Source organism: Merops nubicus, unplaced genomic scaffold, assembly GCF_000691845.1.
Source record: "Merops nubicus isolate BGI_N331 unplaced genomic scaffold, ASM69184v1 scaffold10790, whole genome shotgun sequence".
NCBI lineage: Eukaryota > Metazoa > Chordata > Aves > Coraciiformes > Meropidae > Merops > Merops nubicus.
In genome coordinates this window covers 14,425-40,021 of record NW_008583562.1, presented here as the reverse complement: position 1 = coordinate 40,021, position 25,597 = coordinate 14,425, and the positions used below count along the sequence as shown (strand labels likewise).

The 25,597-nt window shown below is 47.5% G+C and overlaps 2 protein-coding genes across 2 annotated transcripts in view; one reads left to right on the top strand and one right to left on the bottom strand.

The window, feature by feature from the left end:
- Window positions 1–860: 860 nt before the first annotated feature.
- Window positions 861–11,127, top strand: CCDC167 (coiled-coil domain containing 167; the record flags this gene model as incomplete). Its single annotated transcript, XM_008941313.1, has 4 exons — window positions 861–929; window positions 6,253–6,347; window positions 8,684–8,736; window positions 11,024–11,127. Coding segments are annotated over 4 exons (321 nt in total), but the record flags the coding sequence as incomplete, so codon positions are not given.
- A 4,101-nt stretch (window positions 11,128–15,228) lies between these two features.
- The window catches only part of CMTR1 (cap methyltransferase 1), a 23,539-nt gene continuing 13,170 nt past the window's right edge, over window positions 15,229–25,597 (bottom strand). The window contains 12 exon segments of the mRNA XM_008941302.1: window positions 15,229–15,361; window positions 17,155–17,263; window positions 17,810–17,922; window positions 18,484–18,531; window positions 19,983–20,051; window positions 21,291–21,382; window positions 22,057–22,179; window positions 22,674–22,805; window positions 22,980–23,048; window positions 23,701–23,758; window positions 24,859–24,915; window positions 25,335–25,514. Of these exon segments, the coding sequence (XP_008939550.1) occupies window positions 15,229–15,361; window positions 17,155–17,263; window positions 17,810–17,922; window positions 18,484–18,531; window positions 19,983–20,051; window positions 21,291–21,382; window positions 22,057–22,179; window positions 22,674–22,805; window positions 22,980–23,048; window positions 23,701–23,758; window positions 24,859–24,915; window positions 25,335–25,514 (1,183 nt within the window).

Sequence of the window (25,597 nt, the reverse complement as noted above, 5' to 3'; positions counted from 1 at the left end):
GATGCTGCTTCGACCGCGCTGAACGGGGCCTGGCTGCCATCTTAGTGAGCGACGGCAGTGGAGGAGGGCGAGGCGGGGTGGCTTGTGCTGGGCCCTCCTCTGAGCGGGACCCTCGCTGCCTAGGCCTCTGTCCAGGCCGTGGCGTTTAGTGCACTTCAGTCCTGGTGAGGGGCAGTCGGTGCGTGTGTGCCACGGAGGGTGCTGTGGCAAGCGGTGGCCCCTGGCTAGTAGATGTGTGCGGCCTGGGCTGTGTGTGCAGTGGTGAGAGCCAGCGGCACGCTGGGCACTGGCCGTGGCCCTTGGGGAGCCCAGCAATAAAGCTGCATGTGAGGTGCCTGCAGGTCACGGGAGGGAGAAGGGGGAAAGCCTGCGTTTTAAGGGTGTGCCTTCCTTCTAAAGCTGCCCTTTTATTTTCGTGCTTGGGTGTTTCGTAATCTCCTGCGTGGCAGGAGGGCTGCTGGTAAGCTTTGTTTGAACTTTATGTTTGTATTAAACTGAGGTATGTTAGCTAAGGCCTCTCTGAAGGCTGCTTCATTCTGGCTCATGCTCTGAGCGGTGCTGTCTGGACTGACTTGGAGGAAGCAGTGCAGAGGCTATAGTTCAACTCTGTGGGTTGTGGATACTTTGGAGACCATAAAAGCCTGAACCTTCCTGACAAATGCCTGAAATGGGGCAGGATCGATCCAGCGAATCTCACTGGTCACCTTTCTGTCCTGAAGTCTTTCAACTGAACATATGCATAAAAAAAAACCCTCATGATAGCCAGGGTGGAGCAGGATCGATCCAGCAAATCTCACTGGTCACCTTTCTGTCCTGAAGTCTTTCAACTGAACATATGCATTAAAAAAAACTCACAATAGTCAGGGTGGAAAGGCCAGGGAAAGGACTTGGGGCTTGTCATATATGCTTCATCACCCAGTAACCTAAAGGTGAGTGTCCTGCCCTACCATGGGAAAGGGAGTTCAGGTTATAGTACTTTTCTGGTCTATTTCATCTAGTTAGGCTTTCATTAGAGAAACAGACATTTTAACCCAGATATAACCACCAAAGGGAATCCAGGAGGCAGTGTGCTTACTGTCCGAGCTTCTTTTCAGTCACCCTAGCAGAGGGAGAGTCAAACTAACAAATTTTTGGTGGTTTTTGTTGTTTGAGATGTGACGGGCAAGAAGAGTTAAGATGGTATGGTCTACCTTACAAGAGGAGAGAAAGGGTGAGCCTGTCAGTGACCTGGTGGTCACAGAATGAAAAGAAACTGATTTTGCTGCCATGGAAAATTCTTGCAAAGTGTTGGAGGGGTTGTGGTAGCTTTAGATTATTATTGCTATTTTTAGAAGTGGACATGATAGAACCCACCACTTTTGAAATTGTTGTAGAACTGTTCTTCTTTGGTGTATTATGGATGAAAACTTGAGCTTTCAGTGCAAAGATACTACTAAAAGGCAAAGTCCCTCCCTCCCCCCCCCTTGCAGAAATGAAAAGGGTACTGAATAGAAGTTAGGGAGGAGGAAAACAAAACCCTATAAAGCCAGGGGCTGAGAAGGCTGTGTTTCAGGTGTCAGAATGCATAACAAACAAAGTGCTGATTTCATAACTTAAACTGTTATTCGGTTCATTATTACCTTCTGAGCTGTTAGGATAGTAAAGGAAACTTGCCAGATGAGTCTTAATACGATGTGATGCATGGCTAGCTTTGAAAGGCCTAATCTAGGCAGAGTCATGCTTGTTTAACTGTAAATGAATGCAATTTTCTATATGGACACTTATCAGATTATCTTGCACTTACGAATTGCAGGTGTAATTGATATGACCTGCTTTAAACTGATATAAATGTCTTCATAAAGTTGTGATTTAAACTCGTGCCACTGCTCCTTTCATGTGGCTCTGGTCTTTCAACAGGCAGCCCTATTGACAGTGCTGAGCTGCACAGAACTTTGAGGGAACTTGTCAGCAAAAAGAAACTGGGAAGACAGGTCCGTTTTATGGCAAAATAGTGAAAACAGAGTGAGCTTGAGAGAGTGACAAGGATGATCAAAGGTGTGGAAAAGTGTGCAAGAAACAACTAAGCATACCAGGTCGTTTTAAGCTTGAAAAACATGACTGCAAGGGAACCAAATATAGGTAAATATTTCCAAGCACATAGTGGGCACAGCATCTGCAAAACGATTTGCCAGCATGGAAAATGATTCCAAGAGCGTGGTGAAAATGGAAGTGTCTGTGAACTGCAAGCTAGCATTTGAATTTAAACAAAACTCATCTCTGCTGGACTGATTTTAATAACCCAGCCAAATCTGTGGATGCAGGAACCACTAATTCTTCTGTGAAAAGAACAGCTCAAGTGTGCTGGCAGGCGACAAGGCAAGAGAGGACTGCTTGGGGAAGGGTTTTTTCCTTTGCCCCCACCTCTTTACTTGGCTTTGATCTGCTTGATGAGGGTCAGAAGACGAAAACCTCATTACCTAACGCTGTTGGATGTCGACGTATGTGTGATATGGCTCCTTGCCAGTATCTTAATTAGGGAATTCATAAAAGCAGAGGGTGGATGGCAGTTCTTGAAAAGCACTTTTAGTCTTTCTGCTGGAAAAAAAGCTTTTATTAATTTATTACAAAATGTATTAAAAGGGATCCAGCTCAACTCTGTAAGCAAAGCTGCTTCTTTTTCTCTTTGTCTCCGCCTTTATGTGAGCCATTTCGGGCTCCCTGCCCAAGATGGTACCAATAAATGAGATCTGTAATAGGCATGTAAGTTAGCTTGGATTGAAATCTGCTCCAGGTCTCTCTGGTTTTAAAAACATCTTCAGATTGCAAGCCAGTTTTGCCAGAATTCAACAAAAAATGGCTCAATGCCTGGTCATACCTTGTGGAGCAAGGGGGGCATCTGGTCTTAGATCCCTGTGAGCATCCAGAGCTGCTGGGACTTGACTTTGTGGAGTGGCTCTTGAGCAGAAGGGCAGCTCTGTGTGCCCCGAGCTGCTGCCTGGATGTGAAGCATCTGTTTCACTTGTCCTTTCTAACTGACACTGCTTAAAGATGTGAGTGAAGTCCTGTGCTCCTGCTACAGGCTGTGCAAACCTGATGAGTTGAGAGCTTTCTGCATGTTACTCTTGATCCCAGAAGGGCCTCTTCATGGAAAGTTGAGCCAGAAGGAGCAAAGGGTTTTGCCAGGTATAAGCTACTGTGTGGAGATTCCCACCAAAAGGAGTGTGAAGTGCAGTGATGGTTCAGCTAAGTGGGCTTGCCTCTCTGTTTTCATGCAGGCTTTGAGTAGATCTGGGTGCATACTCCAACTAGTCTCCTCATGAGTTAGGAGGGAAAGCTTTCCATCCACAACAAGCTCAGGTGTGCATCTGCTTCTGGGGTTGCTCTCCTGGAGAGCTGCTGCAGGGACTTGCACCAAAGCTCTACAGGTTCTCTTGTGCTACAGCTTTGCAGGCTGCTGTCCCCCCAGGAGCTTCCTCAGCAGCCAGAGAGTAATCAGTAATTCCCAGGCATTACTCTCCAGTAATTCCCAGGCATTACTCTCATTTCTCCCTGTGCTTATTTTCTATTGCTCCCTTTCCTTTGCCCTGCAATGAAGAGTTACTTGGGTGGTTGAGCTGCTGAGAGACTCTTAGCTTGCAGGAATAGATCCCAAATCCCAAGTGAGGCAATGGCACTGGCATATCAAGATAGTGCTATGCCCACGGTTTGGGTCAATGTCTGAGGCTCCTTCTTTAAAGGAGCCACCTCCAGGAGGCAGATAGTATTGTCCTAACTTATAAGTAAGGAAACTGAGGCACAGTGAATGGATAACATCTGGGAATCCTCACTGCTGTCCTTCCTTATCACCCCTAGTGCCCCAGACTGGCCTGAAGAAAATAAATACTGGGATTCTGGAAGAAAAATATTTCATTCATTCAGTAATCTGTTCCTCCTTCCTTGCTTTTTTTTTTATGATTATTTTCTGTCCCTTGTGCCCCCAGCTCAGCAAATCTGATGGTGCAGTTCTAGGGCATGCATTTATTAGCAAATTATTGCTCTCCAGCAGGGAATCCAGACATTGGTTTTGATTTAAGAGCAGTAAAACCAGTTGAAACTTTTAAAGTATTATGTGGAATCTGGAGATTTTTAGTCAGCAGAAAGTAAAAGCATTGTCAGAGTCAGGTGGAATATCCTCTTGTTACATCTCATGAAATGACAGAAGAGAATGTCCTAGTGAGAGCAACTGCAAACTGAGCAGGAGGAAGGAACCCTACTGGAGGAGAAGATAGGAAGTACAATGACATGGATAATTTACTAGTGGTGGGGTTGGCAGCTGACCAGCCAAAGCTCTCATTAAATTTAAAAATAATGTTAAATAATACAACGTGTTTCCATAGAAGGGCTGGTGTAATAAGTTTACTGGCTAAGGAGGAGCCAGGTAACACGTGCTGAAGTAGCTCTTGTGTGTGTGAGGGCTTCCAGCAGACAAGGGGGCAGAGACACAGTCATTTGCAAATGGTAGGAACTGGTGAGGGAGGTGATTGTTCTTAAATTGGACTGGATGGAGGCCCCACCTCCACTCTACTGCACTCTGCCACTAGATTACCTTGCTGACAAGCATGGTCAGAGCTGACTGGGGTGAAGCCCTTGGCTGGCCCTGAAGCTTGCTGGCACAGTGCCTCTCACTGACTGAGCTGTAGTGGCTGACAGAGAGTGATGAGCAGCTGGAGTGAACGTTCTTAACTGGCACAGCTGGATATGGAGGAGGACCATTATCTTTGTCCTTGGCACATGCATTTTCAGCTAGCGTGCTTCAGAAACCTCCGTGTCCCCATCCAGGCAGCCCCAAGCGTTGGCAAGCACAGGAGTGCCATTCCCTGTGCTCTGGTGCTGTGCCTGGGTGCTCCCCTCGGGCTCAGGGGAAGGTGTGTGGGTGCCTCTGGGGAGCTTGGCATCTCAGCATCCCTGACAGAGTTGCCTAGTAACGAGGAGACATTGGAATTGCTGCCTGATCAGATGCAAAGATTTATTTGAGCCTTGCTGTATGTGGCCCCCTCCCCGGCTCTGCTGGGCTCCTTGCAGTGAGACTTCAGCTGACCAGCTGAATCCATTCTTGCAGCCTTCTTCCCTTCTCCTCAAGCCTCTTCTCCCATCCTGCTTGTCTATAACCCTTGCCTGCCTTTCCTGAGCAGAAAGCGTGAGGTTGCTGCTCTGTCCTGAGCTCATCAGCAATAATTAGGGATTGCTACCTTTGATTTTTGTTTCCCATATCACTGTTTATGGGAGTGTTTGTACTCTGGGCCACCCCTGAGGCTGATGTCCAGGCAGCTGGTGTCCCATTCCACCTCAGTATTTTACCCAGCACCATGCTGCCTCTTAGCTTCTGGTTTGTGAAGGCTCCCATCACAGAGGGGCTGTGCTGCCAGCCACCTAGCTGACCTTGGCCTTGCTTGGAGAACCAGACACAGCAGGAGTGTTGTGCTAAGAGAGAAGCCACTGACCACTCAGGGCACTAAGGTAATTTTCTTTCAGTCTGGGATGTTGTGTTCATATTATCCTATTAGTCCTTCCGTTTCTCTGCTGGAAGCAGGCCTGAAAGACAGTTTGCCTAAAGATGTCTACACTCTGGTTGCCAGGCAGAAAAGAGGATTGATTCCCTGGGGAACTGTTGTCCATGGTAGGATTCCCTCCTGGCAGACCATTTGCACACAAGTAAATCAGCTTTCTTGTACTTACCCACGATGACTCCCCTCCCCAGGAAGACCCAGTGAGAGGGTGTGTGTTAGGAAACCTGACGAGGAGGCACAAAATGACCAGTCTTTCTCTGCATGGGAACGTGTTGCTGCCAGAACTTTGTGCAGGTGGAAGGTGTGGAGGTGGTGGTGAATGCTCCCTTCCTTGAACATATCATGCAGCCTGCTGTTGTAGATGTAGTTGGGTAAATGACACAGCCAGTATTCAGTGTTTCCCCTTTGTCCCCTCTTCACCCAGCCAGACCACCGAGGGTGTTTTGTAGTCACATCCCAGGAGCTTCTGCATCCATCCACAGCACTAACACCAGACCTTGTCCCTCAGGCTTTCACCATGGCCAGTCTCTCTCCTTTTATCCTCTTCTAATTGCATAAAGACACCTCAGAGCCCATCTTTGCTTGGGGAGCCACACGCAAAGAAACCTCCCTTGCTTTGGGAAGGAAGGGTGTGCAGTGGCTGAGCTGCAACTCTTCCCAGCTGGGAGGGGATGGATCAGCATTAGCTGGGAGAGGAAATGACAGTGACTGGTGTGGTGTGTTTCAGATTGATGGACTGGAGGAGAAGCTGGCACGTTGCAGACAGAGCATGGAGGAGGTGGACCTTAAACTGCGCAGGGAGACGCTCAGCCCTGAAGGAAGGTATTGATAACCACCTACTTTCAAAGCTCTGGCCGTGTGCTTCAGCTGGCTCTTATCCTGCTGTAGTACTGAGCATGTCCTCTTGAAGGGCTGGGAAGGTGTCGTTCCCCATGACAAGACTCTCTTCCTCCAGCTTGGAGCTTATTTGGGAAGCTTGCCAGGGTGAGAAATTCAGTGATACATGGAGAGAACTTTATCTTACCGACAGCCACGCTCTCCAGCCTACACCACAACCAGACAGTTCATTTGCAGAGCTGGCTCCTGGCCTGCTCAGAAACATCTCGGAGTCTGGCAAAGGTTCACAGCACACTGCTACTCAGGCCTTGCCAAAGCTGCCCAAATTCAGTCAGGGCAGTGTGTAGCAACTACTGCTGAGGGCCAAACCAGGCTGGGATGCAATTGCAAAAGGGGCTTACAGAAATTACTCTGTGCTCGTGCTGCAAATACGTCTGGATATAGAGATGCTGTGACATACTGGCTTTCCCTGGGACAGGGAAGAGGGGGAGAGTTCCTCTGAAATCTGTCACTGCCATAGAAGAGGCAACTGTAGGTTTCTATAGCTGGGACTCAAGCAAGGACTTTGACCTGGATTTTGTAGCAGATACAGGTGGAACCTGCTCTTTCTCCAGAGTGTGAAGCAATACATCCTAGATCCCCCAGCTGATACTCAAATCTCTCAGCTTGAGGACATTCTTCCAGTCACCAGCATCCTACTGCTCTCCTCCCAGCAAGAAAGGTGGGGAAGCTCAGTTACAGGCCCAGAGAATGGTCCTTTTGGTCCTGATGTCTGTGCTACCGTACTGTCTTAGAAAACCTAGCTCAAAATGACCCTAGCAGTGGTGACATCTCCACACCCTGATACTTACCAGCCTCAGTTTTAACTTCTTTGTTTCTCCTTTTCACTGTCTGTGCCTCCCTCTTTACTGGGGTTTTATATCCATATTTGGAAAGGGCCCAGCCTCCTCCTGTCCCTCCTCTCCCCAGCTCCTCCTCTCAACAGTCCTTTTCTAGGCCTAAATTCTTGTTATGTTTACTGCCTGTATTCTTTCTCTGGTACTTATGTGGTCAACAACCAAACCTACAGTTGTGGTAAACTCACAGGATGGAATATATCTGTATGATTTCTCTCTGAAATATAGGGCCTAAAGCAAAGAATAAGGAATAGGGACTCCTGAGGCCTCTTCTGAATTTTACAGTTTTTATGGAGATAGAATTCTGTTGCCCTAATCCAGGCCATTCGAAGAACCCTGGAGGAAGGTGCCATGATCAAAACTATTGATTCAGTGAGTAATACTCCAAGGAGAGCTCTGCTTTCCCATTCTGAAGTTCAGTTGTCATGGTTTCTTCATGTCTCATTCTTAAAGCCTCTTCCCTTGACTCTCTTCACGAGGCAAGTTTCTAAGTAGCAGCTCAGTCAGGCTGGTAAATCCATCTTCTTGCTTCTCCCTGGCTGCACTCCACGTTGCCTCTCCTCTCCTGCTGCTCTGACGTCCCTTCCTTGCCCTCCCTTAACTAGCTGTACACATAGATTTGGATCTCCTTCCTCCTACAGGTTCTTGCTCTGCCCCAAGGGGAATTACAAACTGTTACAGCCTCCTCTGAACCATGAGATAATTTGTTAGTGGTGTTTATTTATATGCACACAGTCTGAAAGGAGCGACCACGTCCTCGCTACCGTAATGGAAGCACTGCTGCTTTCAGGCAGTTTGTTCTGCTTTTGTATTTTAAACTGTATATTAATTAATCATCTTGTGCAGTTTAAGAGAAGAGCTGGGTTGGCCTGGCTTACTCTTCAGTGTTATTATCCTGAGTCTTCAGTCTGCTTAACTGGTTGTTACTGGGCTCAGATTCAGTTTGCTTCCTGAGCTGACCGATTTGTGAAAATTGGATACTTCTGACAAAGGGATTTCAGCTTCAATCCGTGAGAAGCATTAGCATTCCAGCACTGAGTCAGATGTGCTGGAGGCACAGGATCCTGCAGAGTCTGTAGGGACCCTGCCCCATCCTTTAGCTGTGGCAAAACTTCATGCCTCCCAGGGGAATGGAGTGGGTCTCTGACACCTGGACCCCTTCCTAGCCTGCTGCTGTGCACTGATGCTGTATGCAGTGAGAGATACAGAACAGCCTGGGGGAAGGAAAAAGCAATCTAAAACTGTGGCATCTCTGCTCTTGCACAGGTGGGGGTTTCTAAACTGTCACCTCTCCGCAGTGAAGGGTGAGGGGATCATTCTGTGAGCAGGTATCCCCAGCAGTGGGACAGTCTCTCTTCTATCAGATAAGCAAAGAAACAGGCTGTGTTGTGCCTGGCTGGTAATGAACTCCTCTTCTCATTACAGAAAGTTGCTGGAGAGAGAGAGAAACCTGCTAATGACCAAAGCTGACAACTATGGTAAGAGCTTCATTAAAAATGGTCCCTCTGGGCTGGATGGGATCAGTGCTGAAGCTTAGCTTTGTCTTCAAGCTCCTGCCACCTCTGACTTCTGCCTTTGAATTTAAGTTCAATCAAAGGGAGCTTGACTGAGGGAAATCTAGCTGGCATATTAGGAGTCTGGATCCTCTGGCTTAAGCTGTGCTATCATAGAGGGGAAAAAAAATAAGCACCAGCTAATGAGGGGGGAAAGATTTCCCCTTCTCATGACCCAAATTACCAGTGTTTAGAGAATCTGAGCCAACAGACCAACAATTGACTTGAGTGGCTTTTAATGCTCCCCTTTTTTTTCTTCTTTCTATTAATAGAGACTTGCTAAGCAAGCTGGAAGTGCTGCCTGGAGCATAGCAAAGTGCACCTTCCCTGGGGAGGGGTCTCACTGCATCTGTGCCTGGGGCTGTTCAGCACACCAGCACAGGGATTCACACTGGTGTGCTGCCTGCAGTTCCAGAGGGCCAGGGTCTCTTCTTGCTGCAAGTCCTGCTGTAGACAGTTAAAATGGGAGTCCCTCTGAGCTACTGCACGTTTGGCACTCCTTCATTCTGCTGGGGATGCTGCTTAGCATGTCTTCAGGCTCCTGGTGTGGACCAGCATGTTGAATGCTTGACAGCACTCTGCAGCTGTGTTCTCTTAGGCCTGGAGAGATGGAAGCTGGGGTATGACCAGCAAATCTGCAATTTTAACTCACATTAAAGGACTGTTTCCAGAAGACTAACAGTTATTTTAAACAGGCTCAAAGCTGTTCCCCAAGGGCCCACCTACCACTAGAGATGGATCACTGCCACCTTTTGACCAGCAGTCAGCCTAATGGTGATGGCTGCTCCTCCTAGGACAGAACAGGCCCTATGTGTCCACACAGTCTTTTAAGACCATTGCCATGGCCTCTGATTAAATCTCTGCTTATTCCAGCTGATACACTTGAGGCCACGAGCTGCATTGCTCCATGAGTTTAAGCTGGCACTGCTGTGCTCAGGGTTATGTGACCTCCTGCCCCTACCACCTCCTCTGTAGTCTTGCAGACTCAAGCAGTTTGCTCTGTAGTTGCAAAAAAATACTTCTACCATGTGAAGAATGGGGGCAGAAAGAACAGCTGAAAGCCTCTTTTGATAGCACCACCACCTTGGGAACCTGCAGAACCAGAGCATTCCCACTGCAGACAGCTGGTGCAAACTGTGCACTAACACTGTGACCATGCCAGTCCCTGCAGCTGAGTTCAGCAGCAAGAGCAGCCTGGCTCTAGAGACAGTCTGTGCCCAGTCTTGCCCTGCAAAATAATGATTGCTGTTTGGCCGTGCCATGCATAATGCTGCAGGCCTCACTTCTTGTCTATGACATCCAACAGAGTCTTGTGAAACAGAACTAGCAACACTGGGCTTCACTGGTAAAGGGAACAGGGTAGAGATGAGTAGCATTCCTTAATTTTGGTGGCCACTTCCTTCCTCTCTGTACATGTTTCTTTTTGTAAACCAGGGCCAGGGAGAGTGACCTGTGTCTATAAAGCTGCAGAACATGACATTCAGGCTCAGATCTGTTCCACAGCCTTTTCTGTTCCTGTTCTGGGAACAGAATCCTTTTCTGATTCTGTTCCCAGATCTTTTTGGGGCACAAAGAAACCAAGATTCTGCCATGTTTCTTTTTGTAAACCAGGGCCAGGGAGAGTGACCTGTGTCTATAAAGCTGCAGAACATGACGTTCAGGCTCAGATGTGTTCCACAGCCTTTTCTGGGAACAGAATCCTTTTCTGATGCTGTTCCCAGATCTTTCTGGGGCACAAAGAAACCCAGATTCTGCAGTATTCAAAGATGGCCTGAGCTGTATTTAACTAAATTTAAGTACTAGGAAAAAGTACCTGGCTGTCTAGAAGATACTAGAAGATGTCTGACTAGAAGATACTGGAGGTAGCTCTCCACCCTCTGTCATTGTCCTCTGTTAGGGAACAAGCCATTATTCTAATGACCCATTCTGTCCTTAGTTAGGCCATAGAACAAGGTCACTTGCAAACAGGAACTGGTGTGGCACTGAAGCATTCCCAAGCACAGGAACAGAGATGGACAGGATGAGAGCTGCCAAATGAAAGGTTCCTGCTCGTTCATTCCCTGTTCAGCACATCCTACCATCAGCAGCTTTGCATGCTGATCCCAAAAGAGCTGCCCCTGGCCGAGGTAGCCTTGTGCTTTCAAGAGTTTTGAAAGGAGGTGCAGGTGCACTGTGAAGAACATTTCACAGGTAACTCTTGTTTCCTTCCCAGAGAAAGAACTGAGGGCGCTTCGCAAGGAGAACCGCAGGCACGCCGCCCTCGCCGTGGCCATGGGCCTGCTCATCGCCCTCATCTACGCCTGCTGGGCCCTGTGACTGCACTCAAGAACTCTCCCTGCTGACCAGGTGACTCCTGCAAGGAGCTCCTCCTCTTCTCACCACTGTGCCTCCCCCAGGGGTGAAGATCAGCATTTCAAATTGCTGTTCTTGTTTATCCTCCCCAAGCCTCATTGTAGGGAAGCTTTTTCTCTGAGAATTGAGGTGGACAGGAGACGAACCAGAAATCACAGCACACTTACTGTTGGAAATTGGGTAAGACAGCACCACCTTGAGCTCTGCTTGACCCATGACTGTCCAGCGTGATGCAGGAAGGCAATACCTTCTCCCTTCTGAAGGGGACCTCTGTTGCTGCAGATGAGTGCTCTCTGCCCAGCCCAGTCAGAATGCATGCCACCTTCTTAGTTCCTGTGACTCAACTATAAGCTGAAGGGACACCAAGCTCTTTGAATCAAAGGGTAACTTGGGCATTGTGACCTTAAGGCTCCACCTCTTCCCAAAGCTGAGCTAAACAAAGACTCCACACTGACTTGCAGGACTAAAGGAATCCTACCTCCACAAAACCAGAGGGGAGGTAGTATCTCTTTTCTGCAAGCAGGTAGCATCCAATTTGAGATCTGACTGCTTGGGCTTTGAGAAGATCTACCTACCTCTCCAGTGCATCAGAGCTTGGTAGCTACTTCATGCCTCTGAGAATCAACAGTTGCAGAAGAAAATATACTGTCAGCTCCCAGGGATGGAAGTGCCTCTACAGGGCTTGAAATAAAATCAGCATTCCTTGTAACTTTCTGACTTTCTGTTTTTCCCTGTTTTGCAACATGCCTCTCAGCCACTGCTTTGTTCTCATCCTGCCCCCTTCCCCTGGCACACATTGGACCACAGGACCTTAGGCTGGTTAGGCACTTAACATCCCTGGGTCAGTGAGGTCTCAACACCAGGTCATTGCTCTGTTATGGCCTGGCATCTACTTGAGTGTTTGCTTCTTTTGAGTGCAAAAGCAGCTCAGCATGCTACGTAGGAACACTGGACACTGTCCTCTGGAGTCCCCACTTACTCTGATCCAGTGGCATACACAAGGTAGCTCTGAGCATGCCCTGACTTGCCAGGACAGCCATTAAAAGGGGACTGCCTTTGAATGCTGAACGTGTGATGCATTTCTCTGTCTCATGCTGACATGCACTGCTGGCCAGCATTTTGTGGGAAGCAAAGGAAGCAAGCACCGTTGTGAACTAATGGGGCTGTATTGGAAACAGAGACAGTGAAAGCAGAGAAGTCAACACAAAATGATCCACAGCTTAATAACAATACATTGTGCAATTAATGTACATAAACGTTCCCTTCAGCAACGCCTTCCTCACGCCTCTTTCCAGCATAACCCCTCCTTATTTACCCTGCAGCAGGGCAGCAAGTAGCATGGTGGCTCATGCTTGCCTTCTTGAAGGGGGATTCAGAACCAAGGTTCAGTGCATCAAAAATAAAAGTCAAAATAAAAGCAAATTAAAATCAGGAGCTGGAGGCAACTAGGTAAACAAAGTATCTGTTAATAAAAAAGCTAGCCTGCAGGCTAAACAATTTTTTTTGTCTCTTCAGAGGCCTACACTCACCTTAGTGTACTTCTCAGTCACTTGTCTGACAGCCCACAGGAGTCCAAAGCCCTGTGGAGGCCACACCACTTAGCAAAGGAGCCTGGCAAAGGAAGCAGCACACTTTGCTGCATTACAACAGCCTCAGGGCAGTGTGAACAACCACTAGAACCCAAACTACTGGTTGGTTTAAAAAGCTGACTGTGCATAGGCCTGGAAACCACACAGTTGGGAGGTTCTATAGTGCCCACAGGGAGAGATTCCTCATCCCTCATGGAAATGCCTTTGCCAAAACAAAACTTACAGTGCCAGGCCTCCTGTCCTTTGGGGAACGAAGGGACACCATTTCTTTCATACATGTTCTACCAGTGCTTGAGAGGAGAACAGGCATACTGCTCAGCAAGAGGATGCATTCACAGCATGCTGTCCCTCAACTGCTTTGGCAGACCTACCTCTGGGGACTAATAATCACCAGTGTGGAAAAAGTAGCTTTGACACACTTCACTTTTGGCCAGATCTTGGGAGGAAACAGAATAGCTCCCCTGCACAATATTCAGGGCTACCTATTTGCAGTCTCACCTCCCACCCACTCCTGAGCTTTGCTTCCTGCAGTTTCCATTGACCAACACACCATGCCAACTTCTGTGCTGCTCCTTTAGCCAGGGATTAGGTTCCACAGTGATCAACCTCCTTGCACATCATTTTCTCTGGTGCAAGGAATGGCAGCTTGACGTTCATTTGTAGCAAACTGTACAGAATTAATACATGGTTATATGGAGACAACTTTCCTGGGAAGACATGGAAGTGCCCCAAGATCAGAGATCACAGCCTACTCTGTAGGATGACATTCAGCTGCATGCTGAGAATGAGCACAAAACCTACACGCAATGCTGGGCCTCAGAGGGTGGAGGTGGGACTTCTACAACATGCCATCCTTGTTCTGGCTTCTTCAGGTGGGGTGCACCTACACACCTACAGGCAAAAATTTCCGTGTCTTGCTACATAAAGCTAGTTCAAATCATACACATGGGCGTGGAGAGACACAAGCAAGAATCTAAACAACTATAGATTCTAGAACTATAGCTTTCTTTAAGGCACAGTTCAGACAACCCCTAAATCAGTTTCCTCCCTACTGCCAATCTGTGTTTAAAAACAAAGCATGAACAGAAAAAAAAAAAAGGAAAAAAAAAGAAAAACAAAGGAAAAAACAATGAAAGAGGGCAATTTTGCTGCATGGCCAAAAGCAGTCAACTGTGTGTTATCTTCTGATTAATGTGGAAGACCTGGCAAAAGTGCCATGGAAGCCAGAGTGAAGGTAAAACATGCAAGAGAAGACTACTTTGAGTCCAGCACAGAAGTGCATTGAGAAGTCTGTTGACACTCAAGTGCCATGCTGAGAGTATCACAGCTCGGTGCCTTCACCCCTGATGCAGTTTCAGGGCCAGATGAGACATGGTGGGTTTCAAAGCTCACTCTGATATTTAAAAAGTAAAGTCTGGTAACCTTTCCAGTGGGCACAGTCAGGGGACAGGATTTCTTCTAATTAACCAGCATGCTCAAAATCAGGACATCTCTTCACTGAAGCCCTGGGTTTAACTAAGTCAGACGTTACCATCGTTTCCTCCAAAGACCTCCAGCATTCCGACCTTCCTATGTCTTCCCTACCACATCTTCTTTCCTCCCTGAAGAATGGGTAGTGGCATCCAGTATGAGGAATGAAAGCACCTCGCTCTCAGAAGTACCGTGAGGCAGACACGTTCACAAATGAAGCCCAGGCTGCTGGCTCAGGATCAGTCCCAGACCTGGAGAGGCGAAATCCTTGTCACAGCAGCTTCTAGAGGTCTGAGACATCCCTGGCACCAAGCACATCAAATCTGCGCCAGGAACTCTACTCATCACCTGCACTGGCCTTTTTCCAACAGGATATCATCACACAGGAACTGCCAGTGGCCAGCCAAGTGCCTTGGTAAGCAGAAACGTTGGAGCCACCAGTGAGAATACATGCTCACGTCCCAAAGCCAGCATTTCCCAAGGAGTTAACACCCTCTGCTGGGCAGTGTAGGCCTTTGACAAGGCTGAGGAGACAGCTGCCAGGAATGATGCAGGGCCACTTCGCATCTTCTGTGTGCTGCTGCCCAGCTCTGCCACCCAGATGGCCCTGATCCTTCCCACACTGCCAGGGAAGCATGAGCCTGGAGAGTTCTGGCACACACAGAGCTCCACCACCTCACTGAATGCTTGAACGGGAGCAAAGAAAGCTGCCAGCCCCTTGGCCTCATGCATGCAGTAGGTCAGGACAAAACAGCGTCAGGCCTTGGCTCCAGGAGTCCCCATGGGCACTCTGGCAGGAGGTGCTACCTGGGCTGTACTCGTATATACACTGCCAGAGTAGAGCCTCATCCTGTGCCTTCTGCATCCCACCCCCTGGTTCTATCACCTCCAGGAGACTGGCTCTGGAGAAGACCAGGATAGAAGTTGTGGAGGCTCCCCAGTTTCATCAGTCCCTGAAGAATCCAGGCTGGGCTCAGCCTCTCGTGCACCCCTCAAGAGAGCAGGGTTAGGGGCAGTGTGCTTGGATGAAAGACAGGACATCCTCTTTTGATAGCTTCTCTGGATCTTGCCTTTTCTGAGAGTCGTGCACTTTGACACCTTCCCCCCACTCCCAGAAGAGGCGGCTGTAATGGCAGATGCTGTGGGCAGAGAGGAGAGCAAGATCAGTTTGGCAGGGGAGGGGAAGGAAAACATCATCATCCCAGCCACCAAGTGCACCACAGAGACAGCTGCTCTTGCAATGGGAGCCACACAGAGGGATTCTGTCTCACAGATGGGGATGCCTTAGAAGAAGACCGGGGCATTCATTCACCTTGCAAACTCTACAACCCCTGAAGGTGAAGCAACTTCCAAGCCTAAGACATTTCCATGGAAACAAACTCATTAATTCTAGCTTCACTCAAGAAGTGAAGCTCAGTTCTGTATTTTCTGGAGAGAGGTCATTAGCAAAAAAACCTGCTTCCCCCCCAAGTTTTTGAAAGGATGAAACTATCATTGCAGGCAATGGAAAGGCCTTAATGAAGAAATTAGAAAGTCTGCCAGCAGCAGCAGCCATCTACTCACTACAACCTACTAGAACCAGTAACAGCTGTCCTATGGAGCTTTGCAAATGAGCAGCTCTTCACACTGCACACAAGCAGCTAGATTCATCCCCTCCTTCCCCTGCTGCAAAATAACCGAGCTCCACTTGGCTGCTGAGAGCTCTGGTCCTACAATGCCCTCTCTCACTCCATCCCTCAAGCACAGCCCTCCCTCACTGCTCAGCACAGTCCCAGCCAGAATGGAAACAGAGCAGCTCATTACCACCGCCCCAGCAGCCTTTAGTTCTGTACAATTCCTGACACAATATTCATGGCCTATCTAGTGCTGCTGCTCTAACAAAGCTGTACTAGCACAGCGACAGGAGCACATGTCAGTGGCTAATTACAGACACATTAGTCCTCACTAACCACAACACAACACGTCTCTCCTGCAGGCCCACGCAGCTGCTCCCTCCACCTCCTCAGCTGTTCGTGCAGCTTCACGCTGCCCTGCTTCACAGTGCACAGGCAGAACTAACCCCACCCTGGCACATGGAAGGAAAAAGCATCCTGTGCCTCTGCTTTTTAAGCCTGTTCTTACATTTAGCTGCTCATGGAAAGCTGAAGGATTCTTAAGAACGCTGCTTCAAAGTAGGCAAGGAGACTCAAAAGCAAGAAAATCAGGAGCCCTATTTCAGACCAAGCTCTCGCTCAGAGGCACAGTCCTGGGTACTGGTGGTGGAGGGCATCTCTTGAGACTACCTGAGGGCAGGGTGTACAGAATATCTCTACCTGTGAGCCCTGAGGTGTCACACAGACTCATGATTGGCTGTACTTTTGCCTTATCCTAGCACTCTATCGACAGTTAGAGATGGGGTTCAGTGTCCACAGTCTTAATGACTGTCCAACGACAAGCCACTCCATCCTCTCTCCCAGGGAGCTGCTGCTTTTCTCTCTCACTCTATCTTTAAACAGCCCCCAGCTACCTACAGCTTATTCCAGAACCTGGGCTAAATTAACTGGGATTTGCTTTAAAATTAGCAGTTTCCAATCAAGCATCTTAAAATACAGAGATGCAGCAAATTACAGTTGCTGGGCTCAATTTCCATCTCCCTCTGTGCAGGGAGGTTCAGTAAGTTGGACTCCACTGCAGACAGGGGAACAAAGCTGTGAGATGTGTGCTGCTGATAGCAATTAATTACTAAATCTACAAATCCAGCTCAGCAGTTTCCTGAACGTCTGAGAAGGTGCCAGCTTCTGCAGCACACCCTGCTGGTGACCGAGCTGTGTTTCCACTGCAAACAACTGCAAGAACACAGCACAGCTGAACTCCCTTCCAAAAACCCAGACATGCACATGCACCCTCTCACACACAGCTGTCCTTCCTCAGCCCAGCTCTGCTTTGTACTCACTGAAAGGGTGCGATGGCTTCAAAAAGAAGGGTGTATGTTGCTTGCTTGGTCATCTTGTTGAAAAAGAATTTCCTCTTGGTGTTTTTGCTGTATGCCATTGTCCATGGATCTTGCAGAAGAGCCACAAAGATCAGATAGAAAACGGAAAGGAGAAAAAAAGCACAGTATAAATACACATACAGTGCAAGCAGGGAGGAGGAATCTGTAAGAATATGTGATCCTTCTCTTACTCCTCTTTCCTCCATCAAGAGGACCTGCTTCCCAGACTGTTCTCTATTCACTGAGAAAACTACCTTCTCCCTCCATTTAAAAGGTGACATTCCAAATAGGGCATTTCCATATATTATTATTCTGGAAAATATCTTCTTGATGAAAAATTATGATCTTGTTAAAAAAGAAAGTCAGTAGTCATGTAAATAAATGGAATTACTCACACCCAACAGCTCATCAATCTGCAACAAGAGAAACCTATCATATAAATACCCTAGACCTTATCCAAATCTAAGCTACCCTCATTACATGCAAACAGTTAATCTCTAGCCATTGGAATACTCCCATTAATATTTTACCAAGTTACAACAGGAGTGAGTCTGGTCAATACTTTCCACTTGAAGATACAACAAAAATGTTAAATAAGAGTGGTGAGTCTCCCTACCATTCAGAGTCCGGACGATGTAGAGTCCTGTGGGCACAAAGTGCCGGTCGTCTCGGCCAGTGTAGGACAGTCGGGGGATTCCCCCTGAACTCTTGATGACTTTCATCTCTAACCTACATGAAAGAAGACAGTGACAAGGCTTCCCTGTTTCTTCCATCATCTTGCACACAATGTGCCACATGTAGGTCCTCTCCAGAGTGTCACAGTGAAAACTGACAGCACTGCATCTGACAGGACAAAATCATCGCATCCTGAAGAACTCAGCCTTTGGGCTCCCCACACATGTCTAGAGAAACCAGCCAGAGCTGTCTAGATCAGATAGCAAATCATGTTCCAATGAAGGATCTATGATGACCTACACACCTAATCCAAATGGGGTTCCCATTTCAGGTATGAACACACTGAATCTTCCGAGCCACCAGGAAGCCACTGGCACTTCAGCATGCAAACTCCTGTGCTGCTACTGCTCTGGCTGTTGTGAAGTGCACTGGCCACACCTACAGCATCACCACTCAGCAGGATAATGCTCAGAGTCAGCTGCACCTCAGGAACAGCAGCCACCAGCTGCAGGAGTTCTAACAGCTCTTTCTCCAGGACTCCCCAAGCACAGATCAGCGCATACCTGCCACTCCTGTGCACTGGTGGCCAATAAACTCAAAGTGCTGGTCACTTACCTCACAAAAATCTTCTCCATTTCCTCCAATCTGTACACTTCCTTCACTCTGGGGGGAAAAAAAAACAAAAATAGAATTAAAAAAAAAATTTGAACTGCCCTTTTTTTCCATCCCAGCTACAGGGAAAAGTCAAACAGTTCATTTTGTACAGCATGAGGTGGTCAGGCATGACTGAGGTTCACCCTACTCCTCAATCATATGCTCCAGGGCCTTATTTCTCCTGGCTTGAGAAAACCTGACGCCCACAGTCTCATGGCTGGGTTGCAGTAAGCAGCATACAGGAGAGTCTCCTCGCTGCTAAGGAAGCTGTGCATTTTCACCTCAGGCTGAGCATGCAGAAGAGGAAGAACAATGAAAGTCGGGTGCAGTTGTTCTCCCATGAGGTGAGTTCAGCAAGGTCAGCACCAGGCAGGTTCTGGCCTCACAGTAAAACTGAACTGCCTGATCTTCGCTGTCTTTTTCCTTAGGGACACCATAAACTCATTAGTTACCCTAAGGTAAAAACAGGGTTTTTTCCCTTCCCTTTTAAATCAGTAAAGATGGAGTCATCATTGTTATGGCTATGTCAAACTGCTTTTGCTTTTGTTGTTCTGAGACACAGAAAGACAATGGGAAAGTTTGAAAAGCACTGCCTCTGATCTGACAGGCCAACCACCTGTTTCCCACACACTGCTACACGCATCAGGCTGCAAGAGGACAGTTTGAACACCTTTTCACAAGAGCAGCAAAGGACCCCTCTACAACCCATTCCTACAGCTCTCCTCACTTCACTTTCAGCCCTCCCCAATGTTTTTTTGCTCCTCCTGTTATTGCAACTCTTTGTCTTGAGTTTAACTGAGATCCCACTCGTTATCTTTCATTAAGCCACCAAGGAGAACATCCTCCTTCCCTTCCTCCAGCTTCTCCCACAGTATCACAGCACTTCTAGCTTCTGAACCAGAAATTTTGTCCATAATGCCCATCTGATACCCAGCACAATGATGCTCTTATGTCCACCACAGCAGAATTCATGAAATAGAAGGTCCAGTCAGCCAAAGATGAAGCCTTTTATCAGGAACTTTCTTGGGATTGTAACTAAAGCCTTCTCTCCTCAGCCTAACCGCTTGGAGACTGTAACTGCTGGTCAGCACTGCATTCACCTACTAACAGCTGGCATCTCTGTACCACTGCTGATCCTTCAGGGCAGACAAGGACAAAGAAGTCTCTGCAATGGTCAAGCTAACTGGGTGCTAGACCTACTATAGCATGTATCTGAAACCAACACCAGCCAGTCCACCCATGATGAAAACAGCACTGCCTGATATGTGAAAGGAGGGTACAACTCGTGCACTGTCAACTGCTATCTTAAATATTTAAAAAGGCTTTTAGCCTCTTTCCATTGAACATAACAGAACAGTGAATTTCAGATTGAAATTTAACTCTCCTTCATGTCCATATCTTCACCCTCCAACACAGTGACACCAAGGCATGCCAGGCTGAGGGAAGGAGTCGTCACTCACCGGATGGGGTTCATATCTGGCCGGCTAGGTTTAGAAACAGCTTTGACAAACTTCTCTGCCAGCTGAATCCTAAATGAAAACATGAAGAGAATCCAGCAGTTTAGTGAGATCTTTGGCACAGCAGGTAGGTAACAGTTTCAGCAGAATTAACTGATTAGAGATTCAGTATATGCAGACTGCCTCCACTGCTACCCAGATGGGTACAAAGCAAGACTTCTTTTACCCTGCCATCCCAGTTCCATGCCCAGTGATACTGGCTATTATGCATTAGGAAAGGGTCTCCATAGCTTCCTCTTCAAGCCCACATGATGCTAACACACAGAGATATTAGTAGGAAAGTAGGACTAGCAGAGACATCATGCCCCTGAGGAAGGAAGCAGAGGGACTTGTTCCTTGTCCCTCAGTCAGCTGTGCTCCTGCATATTCCCAGAATGCTCTTTACCCAGAGTGTGTAGTGTGGAGTGAGCCAGGCACAAGGAGCCAGACCTGCCCTCAAACACAGAGATGGTACTGTTGGAAAAGTCTGTCTGAGCTTCACTTCACATCAGGTTCATTCACAGTTCATCTTTATAGCAGCGTTTCAGCTGAGTGCACTTGCCTCCCCATGCTCAGTGTTCTGCTTTTAATGTGAGTGCTGTTTCCCAGTCACTCCTACACCCATACAAGAAAGAAGCAGCTTCTGCAGAGCCTACATACCTCTGGTTGAAGTGCTGCTTTCGAACGTCGTTGCCATTCAGCACCAAGACATCAAGGATGTGGATGGCACTGATTTTTCGCTGGGCTTTCCCCTAGGGAGGGCAACACAGAGTTACTGCTCAGACCATTCCTATTTCAGCTTTTGATTTACAGCCTGTTTTGTGACAGGACATCACTCTCTTTTAGAAAGAAAGCACCTTTCCAGGTGTTAGAAGCACACAAATTCCCTGCTGCCCACTGCACAGTAACATGTCACCCTCCGAGAACTGGCGTCTCTCAGCCACCCAAGTTCTGTCTCAGGGGAAGGAGAGGCCAGGACCACAGCTGCCCTCACCAGCTCTCTGTGCCTCATCAGGTACCACAGCACAAAGCCCAGCACACTACACCATCCTCATCCGAGGTGCCAGAGGACAGGAAATCTCCCAGATCCCAGAAAAGTCTGTCTGAGCTTCACTTCACATCAGGTTCATTCACAGTTCATCTTTATAGCAGCGTTTCAGCTGAGTGCACTTGCCTCCCCATGCTCAGTGTTCTGCTTTTAATGTGAGTGCTGTTTCCCAGTCACTCCTACACCCATACAAGAAAGAAGCAGCTTCTGCAGAGCCTACATACCTCTGGTTGAAGTGCTGCTTTCGAACGTCGTTGCCATTCAGCACCAAGACATCAAGGATGTGGATGGCACTGATTTTTCGCTGGGCTTTCCCCTAGGGAGGGCAACACAGAGTTACTGCTCAGACCATTCCTATTTCAGCTTTTGATTTACAGCCTATTCTGTGACAGGACATCACTCTCTTTTAGAAGGAAAGCACACAAATTCCCTGCTGCCCACTGCACAGTAACATGTCACCCTCCGAGAACTGGCGTCTCTCAGCCACCCAAGTTCTGTCTCAGGGGAAGGAGAGGCCAGGACCACAGCTGCCCTCACCAGCTCTCTGTGCCTCATCAGGTACCACAGCACAAAGCCCAGCACACTACACCATCCTCATCCGAGGTGCCAGAGGACAGGAAATCTCCCAGATCCCAGAGACCCTACACTGTGAATACACCATGAGGAGTTTTTCCCAAAGGGCTGTGATCACTGCTCAGCAGTTCCATGCCCACAGAGCCACATTAAGTTACATTGGCAATGTCTGCTGCTGCTGTACATAGGAACATGTCAGGTCCAAAGTGTTTTCAAAATAATGTTAAAAGCTCATATCTGTAGCACTGGACAGAAAGAAGGAAATTAATCCAAAATAGTTTCTCTAAAGACTATATACAAAAAAACCCCTTGCACCTGGAACAGATGGAGCATTTATTCTGCAGTATCTTACAAAGAATAGGTGAAACTGCTCATTATATTTGCAGCCACTTGGTAAGGGAAAGAATAGCCTCCTACCTCTCCTTTCAGCTCATGAACAATCTCCACAGAGAGAAGTGTATCTCGTGGCAGCTCAGTTTTCAAATCCAGCTTTGTCCAGCGATCCGATTGGCGACCATCCCAGGTGTAGATCTGTGATTTCTGTGTGTAGAAAGCAGAGTCAGATTCAGCCAAAGCTTCAATACAACACGGGTGGAGGAGAGACCTCTGACTAACTGTGGAGCAGCCCTCAGAGAATCCTTCTGTCCTAGGCTGTTGCAGACAGTTTCTTTGTCAGAAGTTTAAGGAAGAACCTTAATCTCTACAGCAAAGGAACAAAAACATTGACTCTAATCTGCCAGTGATTTTTCATACCCACATAAAGAACCAGAAATAGAACACTTTTAAAAGGACAGTGAAGATAATGAGAAGCAACAGAAGAGTACAGGTCTCTGCATAGGCTGTGCTTTCAAGAACAGGGTTAATTAGTGTGAAAAGCAGTGAAGTCAGAGGAAACAAAATGAGTAGCAGTCTCAGGGACTGCTGATGGGGATCCTTTCCAGCCTTTGAGGATGCAGGACAGGATGAAACTGCAAGGCAGAACACTGGCATCAAAATGAACCAGCAAAACTCCTGGACTGTTTGTCAGCACTTACCCCTAGCCCCAAGAGGAACTTCTGCTCACTCCCAGACACCATACACCGGTAATCTAACACTTGACGAATCTTCTCCAGAGTAGTGGAATTCAGAGGAGTGGGTTTGTAACTGAAAGTATCAATATCTGTGCCCTAGGTGGCAAAGTATGGAAAAGTCAAATTAGACACAAGATATCAACAGGTAGGTAAATGCAACTTGTACATGAAACAATGATCCTGGACTAGCTTCTTTATCTCACAGTTCCTATGAGGAAAAGTTCTATGTGTATGAAGGGACTCAGAACAAGCTTCTGGGTAACATCTCACCTGTATCAGCTCAAAGAACTTGGTCTTGGGATCTGAAGATGAAGGAGCAATACGAGCCTTATCAGGAATCTGAAAACACATCCAAACAATTGATAATGAGTGATATTTCCTGGCATGTTCATAGGAACCTTTCTGGTTTCAATACATGACAGAATATCCTGTCCCCAGAAACCCCTGCTCCCTTGGGATTCCACTTGCTGGAGAGGTCATCTGGCAAATAAAAGGTGTATGTGTTTTGCAAATTTAATGGAGGCATAACACATCTCACAGGAAACAATAGGCAACTTCAGAAAGTTTCAGGTTAAATCTTTGACTTTAGGCATGTTTTCATGAAATACTGTTTAATCTAAAACACACAGGCTGTCAAACTGACTGCCGCATCCATGGCTCCACTGTGGGCAAAGTCTCAGGAACAGAAACTGCACACTCACAAAACGAGACCTTTTGGAGAGCTCTGCAGCTTGGGAACTAGGTGCTGAGTTCACTCTGTGCATGATGAAGTATTCTCAGCTGCAGCAAAGCAGCCTGCTCAGTTAAGCCACACATACAACAAATCAGAAACATCCCGTTCGCCTACATAAATAGCTTGAAACGGTCTCTGACTTCCCCACAACACGCTAAACCTCTGGCTAGAAAGTCCTACCTGAACTGCAGCAGCTCCATTCTTGTTTCACCACAGCAAAGACACATTAAGAACCTCCCTGCTTGGCAGCTTACTTACCCCCCACAGCTGGAGACACTCCTTTCGGATTTCAGCCTGCCGCGGCTCAATCAGCGTCCTAGAAGGAGACAGCAGACAGTGAAACCTCCTCGCTCTTGCAGCATCACACATACCAGCCCTGTAAAACTTACTTTCTTTCCAAGAAAGATCTTAAAAAAGATCTTTCAAGGTCTGGTTTGTCAATGATAAACACACACTGTTCATCAACAGACTACACAAAAGAGGATGCTGCCTTCCCTCCCCACCTTCCACCCACCTCCCATCCCAGTGCTTAGCTTTGTTCCATGGTCTGCACTACTGATGAGCAGCCACCACTCCATCCCATGAAAGTCCCACTGGGCACCAATATTTTCAAAAAGTTGTGTATCAGTATGAACTTATGCTACTCTCCAAGAGCTGGGTACAAGAGCTGTAGCCCTATGTACAAATAGCAATGAAGACCTGCAGAAGGCCACACAAAAAACAGTCTAAATCTTAGGATTAACTCTGAGATAATTCCCAGCTACCAGGCTCACTCCACTTTCTACCAGGTATTATCTCTGAATGACATCTGAAGAGAAAAGTCATGCCAGGGAAACAGCTGTACAACACCATGGCTCAGTTTTACCCAAGAATTTCATGCCATAAGCTTTAGGTAATTCTAGGTATGAAATTTAAATGCTCTGAATTGCCCTTGGAAAATTAAGGGCTATGAACCACACGCAACCTAGATGGTTACTGTAGAACTGAACATACCAGCTGCAAGTTATTTTCCTGCTAACACTCCTGCTAAGAAGCAGGCCTTCATATAGATAATGTACAGTTATCAGAAATCAGACAACACATGGAGGCCTTCTCAACAAGGGTGATAATGGGCCATCAACTTTCAGGACTCCTCCTGCCACCCACACGTTTCTGCCAGTAACTCAAGCCAGAGACATAAACTGAGCTACCTAAAAGCACTATAACTTTCAGGACTCCTCCTGCCACCCACGCGTTTCTGCCAGTAACTCAAGCTAGAGACAAAAACTGAGCTAGGTAAAAGCACTAGTCACTTTCCTGGCTCCAAAGGCCAGGCCAAGTACCAGCTGAAATCAAGAACACATTAGAGGGCAGCAAAGCAATTCATTTACAGTAGGTTAATTCAATCTCTGCTGAAAGCCAGAGGAATATACTCACGTGTCTTGGACAAAGGCACGAATTTTCGCTAGTGCCTTTATCTGAACTCTGCAGTGGCTGGAAGAGAAGACAATTTTCAGTCAGGGAGTAAGTTAATCACCATCAAGTTTGTTCTACTGTCCAAAACAAGGAAGAGTGCTGAGACAACAGGAGGAAGCCAGTCTTATCCTTAGAGCAGCAACAGATCACCACCAACATGATTCAAAGTGACAGGAAGGCCACTGGAAAGAAGGAGGCAGTAGCCTCCTGTCTCTTCTACACAGTACAGTACTTTGAGGCCAAAGAGTCACTAACAATATACAGCACTTATCTCTGCACAGGGTTCCTCTGCTCTGCTATAAGCCTCTCAGGAATCAAACGCAGAGCCGTGTAGCAGCATCAACAAGTACCTCCAAGAGTGCAAGAAGCTACAACTGAAAGCCATGCTGGTTAACCTTCTCTCCAGGCAGCAGCCTCCGTTGCCCAGGAGCACTCACTTTTCGTTGGACCGGACGATGTAATCACAGAAATCCTGGTCGCCTTTGATGACGTTCAGTGGCACGACGAGGTTGACGTCCACATCGGAGCCGCGCAGCTGGTTCAGCCTGATGTTCACCGTGAAGAGGTAGTCCCGCACGTCGTCGATCCCCAGCTTCAGTCCTTTGCAGATCACATACCTGCAGGGCAAGGCAGAGACATCACGTGGAATCGATTCTTCCACGCCGCCAACCATCCTGCCACACTCCCATTATCAGGATGG